General features: G+C 39.4%; 1 protein-coding gene across 1 annotated transcript in view; it reads left to right on the plus strand.

The window, feature by feature from the left end:
- The window catches only part of CCDC141 (coiled-coil domain containing 141), a 172,738-nt gene extending 159,119 nt beyond the window's left edge, over positions 1 to 13,619 (plus strand). Inside the window, exons 22-24 of the mRNA XM_059703945.1 lie at positions 1,773 to 1,889; positions 8,785 to 9,638; positions 11,749 to 13,619. Coding sequence (XP_059559928.1) covers positions 1,773 to 1,889; positions 8,785 to 9,638; positions 11,749 to 12,016 — 1,239 coding nt within the window. The 3' untranslated portion in view covers positions 12,017 to 13,619. The remainder of the gene's footprint in view (positions 1 to 1,772; positions 1,890 to 8,784; positions 9,639 to 11,748) is intronic.
- The last annotated feature ends 2,457 nt before the right edge of the window (positions 13,620 to 16,076 follow it).

Raw genomic sequence — 16,076 nt, forward strand, 5'->3', positions numbered from 1 at the left:
CTATAGTCATTATAAGTTCCTGTCTCACTGGTCTGCTACCCCCACATTCCCAGGTTTCCTGCTTCTAAACTTTTACTTCAAACACATGACCTTCTATCTCCGTTTCTCCGAATCTTACCATCTCTCATAGGCAAAGCCAAACACTGCCTCCTCCACATCACCTTCCTTAGGTGTCACTTCCTCTGGTCTCCCCTAGCATTGTGTTTTTTCCTGGCACAATCACCAATATAACTACCATTACCATCCCTAACTCACCTGCCTGTTATATCTGAGGAAATACTATGGCTCTCTTCAGTATAGCACCCACACATTTGCACTATATTTTGCCTAAAGCAGCTTCTCCAGAAAGGGTTTTTATATTTATAGTAAAAACTCAAAGATCAGTACAGAGAAGAATCATTCTATAGCTCAGGAAGGTTGGATCAGGTGGTAAAAACGAGGAGGGGCCTTTCTGGCAAGAGAAGCTGGCATCAGTATTGCCCTCAGGAGCTGGAGCCTGAATAAGAGCTTGTCAGAGCACTCCCTAGCACTTACAGATGTTTGCAGGAGCCGCCTCGGTGACGCGTTTTTATGCTTGACACTATGGCTCCTTTTAGGAGCTATTAAAAAGTAGGCCCAGGCATCCCTGTCAAGGCTGAACTAGTGATAATAATCCTTTCTATTTGTATAGCAATTTGAGATTTACAAAGGATTCTCATACATAATCACATCAGTGATTTCCAAATAACCTTGCAATGGAGCTAGGGCAAATGTGTTTGTTTGTTTGTTTGTTTGTTTGTTTGTTTGTTTCAGAGGGAAGCTCAGAGAGGTTGAAAGTGCTTTCCTGGGCTCCCAGTCAGTAGTGGTGGACCTGGAATTTGAACTTAGATATGATTAAGATCTAACGTTCTTTCTACAACAGCTGCCATTTGGAATTAGGTGTCAAGTGTGTACTAATGCAAAGTGACCTGTAATACAAACTAGTTTAGGTTTTAGAATTGAGGCTAAAGCTGAATGTCACCCAAAATGTGTCCCCCCTAATCTGAGTCAGTGTAGAATGTGTACTTTGATGGGGATGCCTAGTTCTTGAATGCTCATGCAATGACCATGTTCCAGGTGGAACAGAGAACCTTCTGTTGCAGTAGAAACATCATTCTAAACTGGTGTTGTCACTTGTGTACCCGTGTCTTTTCCCACCTTCACCAAGTCCTCTCAGCCCTCACACTGGCTCCACAGCAGTTTGCAAACCCCCTCAACCTCCATGACTAAGGCAGAACCCCATGAAAGGCAGGAGCAAGATATTGTCCTTTGTTCTCAATTGTGTGTGTTTTTTAACATTCAGTGATATTTCCTCCCTCTTTTCATGAGTCTCGCAAGCATTTTGTTAAGTTCTCTGGATATCCTGCTTTTTGCTACATCAGAAATCCTTAATCATTTCTGCCTCATGGCTGCTCCCCCAGACTCTCCTAATGGTTTAAATTGCAGCATACAATCACACCTTTCTCTCAGGAATGCTCCTGCAGGTGCATTCTGTTGTAACAATGACTTTTTTTTTCCTTCTGGGCCTTTGAACAACCAATTTTTATTGGCAATGAACTTTATCAAAGGAATGAGGAGGGGAACTGTGAACTTGGAGGGGTAATTTCATCAATCTTATGGGAGGACATCAGTCTTGTGTGGAATATATTCACTAAAAGGTTGCAAGTGGCCTTTTTTCTTTCAAGTGATTATTATATGGCACTGTCCCTCCAACTTTTCTGGCCCAGGCGCTCACTAACTATCACTTTGTACAGCAGGGAGATGCTTTAAAGATGAATCTGAGTTCGGAAGACTTCCACGATGATTGCATTGACCTTCTGAAAGAACCAGTGAGAAGTAAGCAGACGGTTTTCAATGAAGAAATGAGTAAGGTAAAGAAAATTGCGTAGCCTTGGCTACTCATTACTTCTGTTTTGATGTTCAAGGCATTGTGCATTGCAAAAAAAAAGTGTATTGAAGCCTTCTTATCTATATGGATCAAGTCTCCCGATGTAAATGCAATGCGAGTACCCTCATCCCTTACTGCTGTTCTACCCACTAGTTAGTCCTTTTGCTCACTGCTCTTTCCTTGAGTCCCTCCTAATGAATACTAGAACCATAGCATTTTACATTGACACTGAGGTAGCCATTTAAACACCATACTGTCACCCCAAACCATTTCTATTTCTCTCATCTTTAGCTGCCTCTTTAATTGTCCTTTCTTTCAATCCCAACGGCAGATTTTATTTCTCCCACTTTATGATACCACCAAGCTATGATTTTATTGTTTATAGTACCATTAGAAAACCTTCATATATGAAATCAGATAGTATCTTGTTCCCAGAGAATCTGCCTTTAAGATATTTCCAGGCACTAAAATATAGAATCCAACTGAAGTATGAATACTAAACTATTTAGGGAAATGTTTAGATTACTTTAAGTCCTATGCATTACAGATAAATTAAGCATGTAGCAAAAACTGCAAATACCCACAGAATGCAAATGTGTCATGATATCAAATGTATTATTTAAATCACATCATTATGGGTTTCGGCATAAGTTGCTCACTCTCTATTCATAGCTGCTGAACTATAATTACCTCCGGACTCTTTGCTTTGCCAAGTTGCTTGCTCCCTCTGTTCTCCCTCTCCCAAGAAACTCAAGTAACAAGCAGAATCAACAGTATTCTCAACTACCCCAAATTAATAAATAATATTTTTTGTGACCTGAGACTTAAAAAAAGAAAAATCTCCCCAATTGTTGTGCACATTTCATGAAAAAACAGTTATGTTCCCTCGGAGTTAATACAGTTCTCAGAGCTTGTTTATATGTCCTTTTCCATGGGTTAAATGTATGTGAAGATCTAGTTTCATTATATAACCACCAGACAATACGAACCATTAAGCAAGCTGCCTTTTTTGATGGGGTGACCCTTGTTCTTCTCTGAGGCAAACCTTGGACAACTTGTTGGATCCTAATCTTATCTCTTAGCCTTTGGTTACTCTGATTGGTCTAAATCACGGTTTTTCAACCTTAGTACTACAGACATTTTGGCCCAAAGCATTCTGCTTTATAGGATGTTTGGCAGCAGTCCTGGCCTCTATTCTGAATGCCAGTAGTAGTCTCCCCCACCCCACCAGTTGTGACAACCAAAAGTGCCTATAGAAATTGCCAAACATCTTCTGGGGAGCAAAATCACTCTTGATTGAACTCTACTAGTTAAAATAATAAAAAATAACATTAAATGTATCACATTTCCTTAATTGAGTTTCTAAAACATACTAAATCCAACACCATACTTTTGTAATTCTGCATTTTTCTACATTGTCAACCACACACATTTACGAAGATTAGAAATGAAAGTTATTGCTACCAAACCAAAACGTAGTAAAAAATGATTTTTCTTGCTATTATTTTGCTTGGAAGAAGAGTTAAAGAAACAAATTCCTTTCAATAGAAAAAAGAGATTTACCTTCATTCAAAAGTCGTTTTTATTTTCATATAAAGTAAAAGATACGATCGATCATTAGTTATTTAGGATAACAATGAAGGTCCACAATTACAGCTGTCAAGAACCCTCATTGGCATGATTTTGGGTATAACATTCAGTACAATTGGTACAGAAAGCAAAATTAAAGGCAGTAGTAGTCTTCACTTTTAAATATCACAATCACATTTACCCTCTGACTGTCTCTATCACTTATATTATAGGTCAGAAGTAATGACTCCCCAAAGCACCATGTGGGCAGATAATAAGAAGCAACACATTAAAAGGTTGTTGAGGTATCACTAAGTTCAATTCTAATACCCGTAAGTTGTGTTGATCTTCCTTGGGAAATGATAGAAGTCAGGAAGAACAATTCTACCAACATATCACAAGAATTTATTAATCACAAGATTTTCTCCTGGAGATAGTAAAGTGCTTCTCATTTTTCTGACCCCAAAATGCAGTAGGTAAAATTGGGCAATTCAGTAAATTCAATGCTCATTGCACTGCTAACAGATTAGTGATGGTATTTTAACCCCAAGGTGAAGACCGAAGCTAAATCCACAATAATATGTGAAAACTCCTAAGATTAAATGGAGATGCAGAGTATTAAGAGACTCGCCTAAAGTCACAGAACTGTTCAGTAGAAGATAAAGGCTTGCCATGCCAGCAATTAGAGTTATAGAATTCTAGTGCTAGAAGGGATTTAACAATCATCTGGTCAAATCTCATTTTACAGTTGAGGAAACTGAGGCCAAAAGAGTTGATATATTTTGCCCTCCAAAAATCACAGCAAAGTAGTGTCAGAACTGGGCAGGCAGCCCAGTTCTTCTGAATTTCAGCCTTGTAACTCTTTCCACAAGACCAGAGGGAGCTCCAAGGAACTGCTGCATATAAGTAAGCTGTTTTGTAATGATACTGTAGATTCCTATGCCAAACCTTTCCCCTCTTTGCATTCATCTGTTTGCCTGATGGTTAATAAAGCAGCAGCATGGAATTACTTTTATAGCAAACAGTTCAGTGGAGTGCTCTTATCAGCCTGGGTGAGGACGCTCCCTGGACCCTCCTCCTCTAATCCTGATCTCTCGGTAGGCAGGGGGAGATGATCTTGCGACATTTTCTTTGGAAAAAACTTGGGAAGAAGACAAAGTGTTGTTCACCACCTTCAGTTCTCTTTTATCTTGTTCACTCCAAGTGCCCAAAGGTGCCAAGTCAACTCCTTGGCTGCCCAAAGCCCCTTCCAAATTCCCAGAAATGCCTTTCATAGACCAAGCCCTATGTTTAATGTCTTTTTTTCCCACCACTTCTTACTTAGCTTCATTTAATTGTACTGAGCCCAAGATAAGATTGAGATATTTTGGAAGGTAAAGTCTTGTGGTGTTTCCTTAAATTTACCACAGAGATGGCTTCCCACTCTATGTACTTTGAGGATTGGTGTTATAGTCTTTGGTAGATGTAGAATATCATTGTATTCTGTATTCATTTTGTTTGGCAATGATTAGAAATCCAAGTGATTATGTTCATCAGTGGAAATGAAAGTTCAGAAATCCTGACAAAATATCTGAGGCTATAGATTTAGGGTTATTAAATAAAAGTTAACTGGTCATTAGATGTGAAAGTGGGCAAGATCTTTGAGGGGAAAGTATATAGAGAATATTACAGAACATAAAGACAAGATCATTTGTTATTCATATATTTAGAAGTTGGGAAAAGAGAAAGAAATCAACAAAAAAGACAAAGAGCAACCAAGGCTGTAAGAGAAACACATTGAGAATGGGATGTGTTATAGTGAATTAGATCAATTGCCCAGCCTTTTTGCCAGAATTAATCAGATTGATGCAAATATGCCCTACCTGTGCTGAAATATATAGATTAACTACCTTTTTGTAGAAATACACACATGTATACACACTCTCACACACATGTTTCTACTGTCAGAAAAATAAACACAGGTTCATGGTAGGGAAATATGAAAGAAAAGTTGGTATATGTGAATGTTGGGGAACCATTATCATAAAGGAAAACTAGTAGATCTAGGAACGTATAACTCAGTGAGATTTAGAAGGAATGTTTATAAAATTCATAATGATTTAGAGACTGAAAGCTTATTTGCATTCGAAATTAAGGCAGAAATGCCAAAAGCCAACATGATTTGCTCAGAAAAACTTGTATTAAACTCATCTTATTTTTCTTTCTGAGATGATTGTTTACTGGGCAGTTCTAGATTAGTGCCATAGACAAAATTTATTATGGTTTCAGGAAGTCATTTGATAAACACACTCATGTTATCTCTTTTAAGTGGGAAAATGTGAGCTGAGTGAGAGTTTGGTCTGGTGATAATTATACCCAAGTGTCAAGTAGTTCATCAATGTCACCCTGGAAGACAGCTTTCCTTGCCTGGGGTAGACATCTTGCCTTGTGCTAACCTATGCAGTGTTCAACATTTTTATCAATGATATTAATGGTCAGAGAAAGTACGAGATTTTAGTTGTTTAAAAACTCAGTATAAATTCATAGTCCCATGTGGTTCTTACAAAAACAAAAAAATAGTACAATCACTTTAATAAAAGCATATATAGATCAAAGAGATAATTCTGGAAAGTAAATGAATCCTGGAAATAAACATATTTAGAGGGAATATTAATAAGTTGAAAAGTTTCTAAAAAAAAGATTTGAGAAAAATCTCTTTCTCTTATTGCCAGAAGTTATCAGGTAGTGTTATTGTCTGCAGAAAGTATTTTTTATGCTTCAGGAGTTGTAGGGAGTGAAAAATAATGCTCTTGGATTGCCTTTTTGAGTTTGGCACAGTCTGAGAGGGAGACTCAGCAGTCAGGAATCAGTAACCAGTAAAAGCTGGATTGGAGGACACGACTGGGACTTATGTAGAGGGTTTCCCAAAACTTCATCTCTGATTTAGACATTTTTGTCTACCCAGCCACTAGGGTGCATAGCTAGACAACCACAGGCTTCCTGTCCAGGGGTTTTTCATGCCTTATAGCCAATGTACACGCACCCATTTGGTGGAAGGCAGATATGAAACCAAGAACATCAAAGAGAGAGCTGCGATTGTTGGGTCTCTTCTACTAAACCGCAATTAGGTAAGTCAGTTCCTCTCCAGGAGGGAGTGAGGAGTCAGGAGACTGGCCTGGACTTTTATTCTAGTTTCCCTCCTAAATTTTTTGAAAATTTTCACACATTTTAAAAACATTATTCTTTCTGGAGAGCCATAGGTTACTCAAAGAAGTCATTAAAGAGTTGCCTGCCCCTGGGTAATCCTTAGATCAACAGATGTCTCTGCTTCCCTGTGAAGCAGGTCATAGCAGTTGGACCAGGACCTCCAGAAGGTGGTCAGGATGATGAAAGTTCAAAGACAGACAGAGGGGCTGTGGGACCAGTTCTCCCAATGGTAAAGGGCTGTTTTAAGAGGAGAGCATACGGATCTCTCTGCTACTCCAGGAGGCCAGTATCCATTGGTGGGTACTGAGAGATGGCAGCTCTTTGCTAAATATAGAAAGAGATTCTTAAGATAAGTAAAGCATAGAATTATCTCCAAAGAAAGCACCTTCAGGAAAAGTGTGCAAACAGAGGCTGCCAGATGGCATAGAGATTTTTAGACTGAATGGGAAGTTGGATCAATGTCCGTAAGAAAAGGAAGAAAAACATCCTACTTTCAGGAAAAGATAAAAAGAGGCAGAGGTAAGGTGTAGGAAAACCAAAGAAAAAAGGGAGAGGCATTACCTACTGGGTATGTGTTTATTTATTTATTTTTTTAATTAAGGGACTTTTAAGAACTCAGTTTGATGCAAAATGCAAACTTCTCTTAAATGGCTGAAGAAAACCACTTTCTCTAAGCTGGGTTTATGATTTCTCTGAAAACAAGTCATGTCTGTAGGCTAGCAGAAGAAGCATTGTTTTATTTTTACTTCTAACCTTCAACCTGAAAACACATTTATTTCTCAAAAGTCACTTATAAAGTATGTCAGGAGCAGGACTATGTGCCCAAATGAAGAACTCAAGATCAAGACATGATATAAGTTTCTTATGTGCAAGCCGTAGCATTGGAACAAAACCAGTCATCGTTAATTAAGTAAAACATGCATCCAAAATGCTGAGGAAAGGCAAAGAAAGGAGTCTGTGTAAAACAAGCTGGTTGGGATAGATGGGGTCCCTTTCAGCTTCACTGTTCTTTTGAGTCTGTGCCAAAGGGTATATTTGAGCCTCTTCTTAAAACAGAGAGAGACGTGGATTAGTGGGGAGAAGTAATAGAACCATGTGAGCAGTAGGTGCTGACTGGCACAACTTACATTCCCACCTGGGACAGAAAGATGAGTGGCAGGTGTTCCTCTATTGTATCTTGGTGTGTTTCATTGTGAAAGGTCATAATGTGTGACGGTTCCATTAATATCTACATTCCCCACTAGGCTATCATCTCCATGAGGGCAGAGGCTGTATTGACTTTTACTCACCATGTCATCTCTCCGATGCCTAGCACAGTACCTAGTATATCACAGGCTCTCCGTAGATATTTCTCAATGTAAGAATAGAACTAAGGGGCTCTAAGAAAATAAAACCAGCCATTAAAAATGACTAATTCTCTAGAGTTGTCAAATTCATAGAGACAGAAAGTGGAAGGGGCTGGCAGGAGAGAGAATGGAGAACTGGTGTTTAAAGGGTTCAGAGTTTCACTTTGGAAAGATGAAAAAGTACTGGAGTTGATTGGTGTGATGGTTGCACAATAATATGAATGCATTTACTGCCACTTAACTGTACACTTAAAAATAGTTAAAATGGTAAATTTTATGTTATGTCTATTTTGCCACAATAAAAATAAAACGAAAAAAACGACTTTCCTGAGGAAGGAGGGGGGTTATTCTAGTGGAGTCTCAGAGCTCACCTAGCAGGGGAGCCTCTGATATGTAGGAGCGGGGTTCACGGGGAGTGTAGACAGATAAACCGACGCAGAATTTGCTGGTGGAAGGAGGCTCCTCAGGTTATGATTTGAAAAGACATTTATCCAGTCCAAGCGCTTCATTAGAGATGATAACTAGGCTGTTCTCTCTTCACAAGGAGGGTCTATCAAGTTTCACTCGGAGATGGGAGGTCAGTTTACTGATTCCTGTCATGGGATGGGCCTGTGCCCAGTTTAAATAGACAAGTGGTTTCACGTTCTCTAATGCTTGAGCCAGGGCCCGCTTTACCCCGCTGTGGGTTTTCTCAAATCGTCTCTCTGAAGTTGAGTTTGAGGCCTGGAAAAAGAAATCCAATGACTAACCGAAAGCTTTGGCTTCTCTGTTTTGAAGGAGCAGGGCCAGGGGGCAGGCATTTTGCCCGTCGATGGAGCCGGTGAGGCTCAGCTACCTCGGGACCGGCCGCGGCTCTCCTCTGGCCAGGAGCGCGGTGTCCAAGGCCTGCCCCTGCCTGCGGACACGCTTTCTGCAGAAGAACCTGAGTGTGTCTCTCCCGATGACATCTCCTTGCCTCCACTGCCAGGGAGCCCCGATTCCCCGCGCGCACCGTCCGACATGGAGGTAGAAGAACATGCCAGCCCCTCCCGCAGCCTTCACAGGAGCAGCGACAGGATGCAGACGGGGGCCAGTGGTCCAGGGGGGGCCCAGGAGTGTGGCCTTCCCCCGCCTGCCGCTTTTGCCGATCCTTGCAACGATGAGAGAGAAACATTTTCAAGTCATTTTGAGAAGCCCTCCCCCCAGTTCAAAGCTGAGCCCCCGTTCACCTCCAGAGGGTTTCTGGAACAGAGCACGGCCATCCGCAAAAGCCACGCTGACCATCCTGGGAGCATGCCGAGTGGAGTGCATGAGCGAGCTTGCCAGCAGCGCCCGCGGGCTCGGGAAAGTGTGCTAGAAACCCGGGAGGAAATGCATGCGGCTAATAACGGCACTAAAACCCGAGACAGGCTGCATGCTTCCCCGGACGCGCTCTCGGGCCTCGGGTTTCAATTAGGCCCCAGCCGGGTCTATCAGAGGCAAGTGGTTTCCCAGGAAGAGATTAAAAGTACATCAGCAAAGAACAGCGTGGTCAGCCTAGCTGGCCAGGCACCCAGTTTCTCCAGGCTCCAGTCTAATGTCACTGTCGTGGAAGGTTCTCCAGTGACTTTGGAAGTTGAAGTAACAGGATTTCCAGAGCCTACACTGACATGGTGGGTAGCCTATAATGACGAGCCTTAACCAGAAACAAATTGTATCACTGAGGGAATCCTTCGTGGGCACTAACTTACAGGGGCAGGGACCGCTGATTAATATTCGGCAGCACCGCAACTCTGCATGATGCAACCTCTCACCAACCCCCAACTCTCATCTTAGGAGCAGCATGGCTAATCCCCTGAAGCAAAAAAAAGTAACCATATAAAATAATAACTTAACAAACTCCAAAAGCACTGTGACTTCGTTGTGCTCTTTTTGTATCCATTTAACATTCCACATTTCTAAAGATGGTGAGTTGAGATGCTTTGCATAAGCGCGACATTTTCTTGGTTTAACATCCCTTACTCAATTAAAAAAAAAACACAACATAAGAAGGTGGTTTTCCCCTTTTCTTTCATTTGCCTCTCTCAACTTCTTTCTCTTCCCAGCAGTCACTCATGTCACTTTTGCAGTCCTTGTTTGTTTCACTAAGATTTCTTTTTATACATTTCTTCAATGTGAGAGGTGGAATAAAAATATTTCTTTCACAGCTACTTGCAGTGACAGGTAATAAACCCATTTTTGAAAGGTGGTTCAATAACTGAGCTGTAAACAATATGATTTCACTCTGGAGACATTATTATTTTTTAGCCTATTTGTTTTAATAAGAGTAAACTGCAGAATACAGGTTTTGAATCACATACTGTTGCTATGAAAGCAGTTCTAGCTTTCTCAATACTTGGGTTACTTTTAAACATTTTAGAAAATTTTCAACCTTAAGCATATTTATTTAAGGACAAAGTTATAAATTTATGGGAACGAGTTCATGTTTCTAAACTATGATAAGTAAAATAGCATTTATTTATCATAATGTTTAAGTTGATATTAAGTGATCAGTTTCAGTAATTGTGGTACTTGAAGTGTGAGTCAGTTATCTAAAGAATTTATGAGAAAACTTTGGTTTCTCAGATTATTAAAAGAAATTGCACTTGTGTTACAGTGCAGCATTTATGCTTTTTGTTTTATTTTGTTGTTTTTACAATTGCATGGTTTTTTACAGATCAGGAATTTCGTATTTATGAACTTAAAAGATATTTAATTCATCATTAAATATCGGTTTACCCCAAAGAAAAATGTTGTCTGAAGTGTTTCTTATTTTTGTCCACATAACAAATAACTTGGTTAGTACATATTCTTGAAGAACGATTGCAACGATAATACTGAAGGACTATTGTGAGAAAACATCTTACCCTCAGATTTGCAATTTTACTCCATTAATAACTGGCGAGCTATCAAACATTCTTTGGATGCTTGGAAAAATGCAAAATTATCGCTTAGGCCATGAGAACAGAAAACGATTCAGATTTATCATCACTTCTTGTGTAGAAGAATGTGGGTCTTGATAAGTAAAGAACCTAGAATATACAAAATAAATTATTTGCTTTATAAAAATATGCAGTTAAGTGCTCATGTTCATAGGAAGCTTTTAGAAACATGTCATTAATAGTAATAATCCAATTGCATAAATGCCTTTTATAATTAAAAACAATTTTCTTCTAATGAGATTAATCCATTAATTAAATGAACTCATTCCTCCAGGAAATGCTGTATAAGTACCTTCTTCTAACACAGCACATTGGTATTTTCATGTGGATCGTATGGGATGAATATAATGGGGCAGATGAGGGTCACTCCAATGCAGATTCCAGACGCCACAAACTACTGTTCCATCACAGCTGAAAGAATGAGGGGGGCCAAATAGGAGGGTACCATTCCCATTCTAGATAATTGCTATGAGCAAATGGAGCCCCCGTGTGACCAGATGGTCTGCTTTTTTGAGAGTAGTTGGATATCTGAATTCTCACATGCAACATTCCAATTGTTAACTGCTGTCAAAAAATGTGCTTTTTAAAAACATGGTCTGAGCCGATCAGGCACTTCTCTGGCCACCAGCTGCCAACCTCTGCTTGAAGGATAAACAGCCCCTTTGGAATCTGTGGTAGCTGCAAAGTCCCTGCCCCTGCAAGAGTATTGCCGTGGTGATGGGCCTCTGCAATGGTTTTTAGAAATTGGATATAATGTGAATAAACAGTGATCCTGATTTTAAAAACTGACTCTCTGCTTCAGGTACAAGAAGGGCCAGAAATTGCCTGCAGATGGACACTTACAGGTTTTACACAAGGAGACAAGACATGCGGTGTTCATTCCGAAGGTATGCGGGGCAGACGCAGGCCTCTATGTGGCTCGGGCCCAAAACTCTAGTGGCATTCTCTCTTCCAATGTCATCCTCCATGTGACAGGTAACCGCAGGCCGCCAATCACAAGGATAAACTGGATCATGCTGTGTGTCATCTATGTTAGTGTATCGCTCGTGTACTGGCTACTCATACAGTAACTGTGGGGTTGGCACCCATGGACATCATTCTCACAAGCCTCAAGGACAATACTGTTGTTTATTTTCCTGCATTTCCCACAAAGCACCCCACCAACTGTATCTCCCTTCCGGCCATATTGCTTGTTTGGCTAATACCACTGTTCAGTGAAATAATCCAGTTTTCTTTAGTGCTTTAATCTATTTGAGGAGCTTAGAAAATTACTTGCCTTGGATAAGGGTACATTTTTGTATTCTAGAGAGAGATGTGTTCAATATAAAACAGTAAAATTATGCTGTTTGCTCCTTCCTAATTTAGGAGCATGCAGATCAAGGCTCATAGCATAGAGATGTGAGTCAAATTTCAAATCCAATTGTTTGAAAAATGATTTTTAATTGTACACATATACATCTCTTTGTGGAATCACAGTAGAAATATTGAACTGAAGTTGTAATTTTTGTTATTGCATTACGTGTCCTTTAATTTTGTTTTTCATGTCTTGATCTCATTTATTGAAATATATCCTATGTGGTTTCAACATAGTCCACATTCCTGAGTCTGAGGATGCTGCCATAAATAACCGCTCCTCATGTTGATCTCACAAGCTTGCCATTGGAGAATAGATGTGCAACTCCAACTTTAAATGGAGTTTCAAAGCTCCAGAGCTATGCTAGTCATAGAATAAGATGGAACACAGGCAACGCGGGGGACCAACATTATTCCTGTCATTCCATTGGCAGGTGTGAGGCAGCCATGTTTCGCCTGCTTCTAGTTTTGATTCTGCTGCTGACCATGTTTGCAGCCTATGGTAAGACATATCAGTGCCTCAGTTTCCCATTTGGAAAATGGGGTCATCATCTACCTCTTGGACAATTGAGAGTTTTCATTTCATATCTTATAAAAATCTATACAATTTAAAAAAGCATGCTATGAAGACTAACGGTAATTGTATTGTTTAATGTAATTTATCACACTGCCTCCTGTCTACTAGTTCTCTTTCAGATGTTGTTTCTTCAGAATATTAAATTAAGGGAGTGATGTTAGTATGTGATCTCCAACTCTTCACATATGAGAAAATGACATTCTATGAATTGGAGCTTAAATTCCTTTCTGATTTCTTAAGACTATGTCCTTTGCAGAGACTTGAAATTAAATTCAGGAGGATGCGTTTAGTATGTTCTGGGGGTGGAAGGACAGTGTGTAGTAAACTACATAAGATGAATTCTATTCTTTCTTATAAGTATCACTGTGATATTGAAGAATGTTTTATGGCTTTATGAAATATATTACTTAGAAAAGAGGATCATAGTTTTAGCTCCTTTAAAAAATAGACATAAATAAGAGATGCATTTTTTTTTTTTAGATTTTAAAAATAGTTATGTCATGCTAGAGTAAAATCTTGAGTTGAAAGAATAATTCATTATAGTTTTTTGGAGAAGGGAAGGAATTAATCATGTTGCTATAACACTGTCTACAAATAATAAAATATTTAAATGTAATATATTCAAGTTGATATTTAAAAGTTACTGAATTTACCTGAAGATATGAAGTGCGTGGTTGAGTAAAAAGTTGCATTTGTTTTCTTGTGCTCCATATTTAATTTAATTAAAATATTAAATCTCATAATTTTCTTTCAGTTTTTGACATAAACCTATTAAAAGCTTATATACACAGCATCTCAGGAAATACATGGTCTCTTAACTCTCCTATCCTTTTGGTCCAGCTCCAAGTATTTTGCATATCTCGCCTAACTGCTATTCCCATATTGAAACGAAAGAGTAAAATCTACTCATGTCCAAAGCAGATAGGCAGGACCAGGTAACAAATTCTTGTCCCGCCCTCTGTCTCGTCTTGATAATTTCGTGGGATCTCCTTTCTCATTTTGTCAGCTTGTTTGAATCTGTGGTATTTAGGGGATGGGGACTTGCCGATTTGCTTCACCTGTTGTATGCTAGTTAATATTAATCCTTCGGGGAGCAGGGTGGGACATACATTTATTCGTGGTGTATGAACAAATAAGGTGTGTAAAGCCCCTGCTATATTTGATATATGTATAAATATAAGATTGTACATATATGCATACACATACATACACATACATACAGTTCAAATGTTGGAAAAAAACAGTGCTGATATTCATGATATATTTCAGATAGCTCTCTGGATATCTCTGTGTCTATCTGTGTACCTACCTACCTATTTTTCTGGGCTCTCAATTGACTAGTTAATTCTCACAGCAGTAAAGAATAATTAGCTATTGGTTATATTTATTTTTAATATATTTTCATTGATTTCAGGGAAGAAGGGAGAGGGAGAATCATTGATTGGCTGCCTCCTGCATGGCCCTCACTGAGGGTGGGGCCCGCAACGCAAGGATGTGCCCTCATTGGGAGTTGAACTGTGTCCTCCTGGTTCATAGGTCCACACTCAACTACTGAGCCATGCTGGCCAGGGCAATTGATTATATTTAAATTTCAAAGATTTCAGCATGATTTTCCTTTTTGCTAGGATTTCTGTCTTGATCAAAGAATTCTCCTTATGAAAATACGAACTAAAATTATTGGTTAAAATCGAAAACATAGGAACTTCAAATGATGACCCTATTTTAAGATATAGTTATGATTTTCGCCCATTTACTTCTGGAAAAAATTCTGGACAGTTAGTAATATCATAACAGTTTTTCAACAAGAAAATGAAAATGAAAGATTAAAGAGAATATATACTTGACAACTTAAAGGAGTGCAGCACAAAGTGTGTGTTAAGCTTCCTATAAGCAAAATCATAGCGTTTCCCAGTTCTTTTTCTAATAAAAGTACGTATAAACATTTGGTTGTAAAGTTTTTCTCACACTGAATTCCAGGGGAAATGTGCTGTACAAATCCTTATATTTGAACCTCTGTATATTTTATAATACCTAAAATAGTTGGGGGGGGGGGGGAATCAGAAAAAAACGTTAGCTATTTCATTCAATAATGTTAACATATAGTTAAGACACGGGCTTAAAATAGATTACTGTGAAACCTTCTAACTGCTTCACTCAAGTTTAAATTCCTTCACATAGTATATGAGACCCTTGCATACCTGGCCTCCCCTTCCCAGCCTCTGTTCCCATCCCTTCTGACCTCTCCTCCCCGCAAAGCAATATTTAACTTCATCCTCTTTCTCTCTCTAGTCCTTTCCCTCCCGAACTCCCGTACTATCTTCTACCCTATCTACATGTAGCTTACCGGCTGCTTACATTTTCAGTTCCATTTGAGACTTTTCCCCAGGAAGCCTTCTGACCCTTTGGGTGGATGCAGATGTTCCTGCTCTGTGCACTGTCAGCACCAGCGCCGCCCATCCTCATGCCCATCAGTGCACAGCATCAGCACTGCGTGTTCGAGCAGCTGTCTCCTCTGTCTCCATCTGTCTCCTCTGGCGAGAGTATGAGATCTTTACCAGCAGGATCTTGACCTCCCTGTTCATCATTATATTTCCCGCACCTAATATTATATGTTTTGAATTGTTGTCAGAGGTAAACAAGATAAACTTCGCTTGTTTTTTTCTTTTTGGAGAGAGGGGGTGGGAGATATAAAAAGAGAACAATATATTTGTTCCCCAGTTATTCTTCCTTATTGTGAACATTGCCCAGTCATAATCAGCTTCTAGCCAGGAAGAATGTATAAAACACCTAACCTACAAAACATAAAGAAGAACCCTCCCAATTCTCTGAGTTAGACCCAGATAGATGCTGGCTCTAGTGGTCAAAATAATACTGCAGAGAGAAGAGGCAAAATCCAGGGTCATTGTTCCATGATAGAGCAGATGAATCAGGCACAGCCATCTTCAGGTGTCAGTGCAGAAGTGGGTGTCTCCACGCTCAGAGACTATGTCCTACCTGCCCAAACCAGAAGTTATGAACTTCTTTAGAACACTCAACATATTATCAATGTTTTATTGCAGTGGGGGCTCAGTAATCTGGTTGTGAACAGATTTTATTTGAAACCAGCATTTCATTCATATGTGTACTTGAATTCCAAACGAAGGAAGGAAATAATATGGCACCTTGTTCCACTTTGTTTTTATTTATGACCATTCCTTACT

Source organism: Myotis daubentonii, chromosome 7, assembly GCF_963259705.1.
Source record: "Myotis daubentonii chromosome 7, mMyoDau2.1, whole genome shotgun sequence".
NCBI lineage: Eukaryota > Metazoa > Chordata > Mammalia > Chiroptera > Vespertilionidae > Myotis > Myotis daubentonii.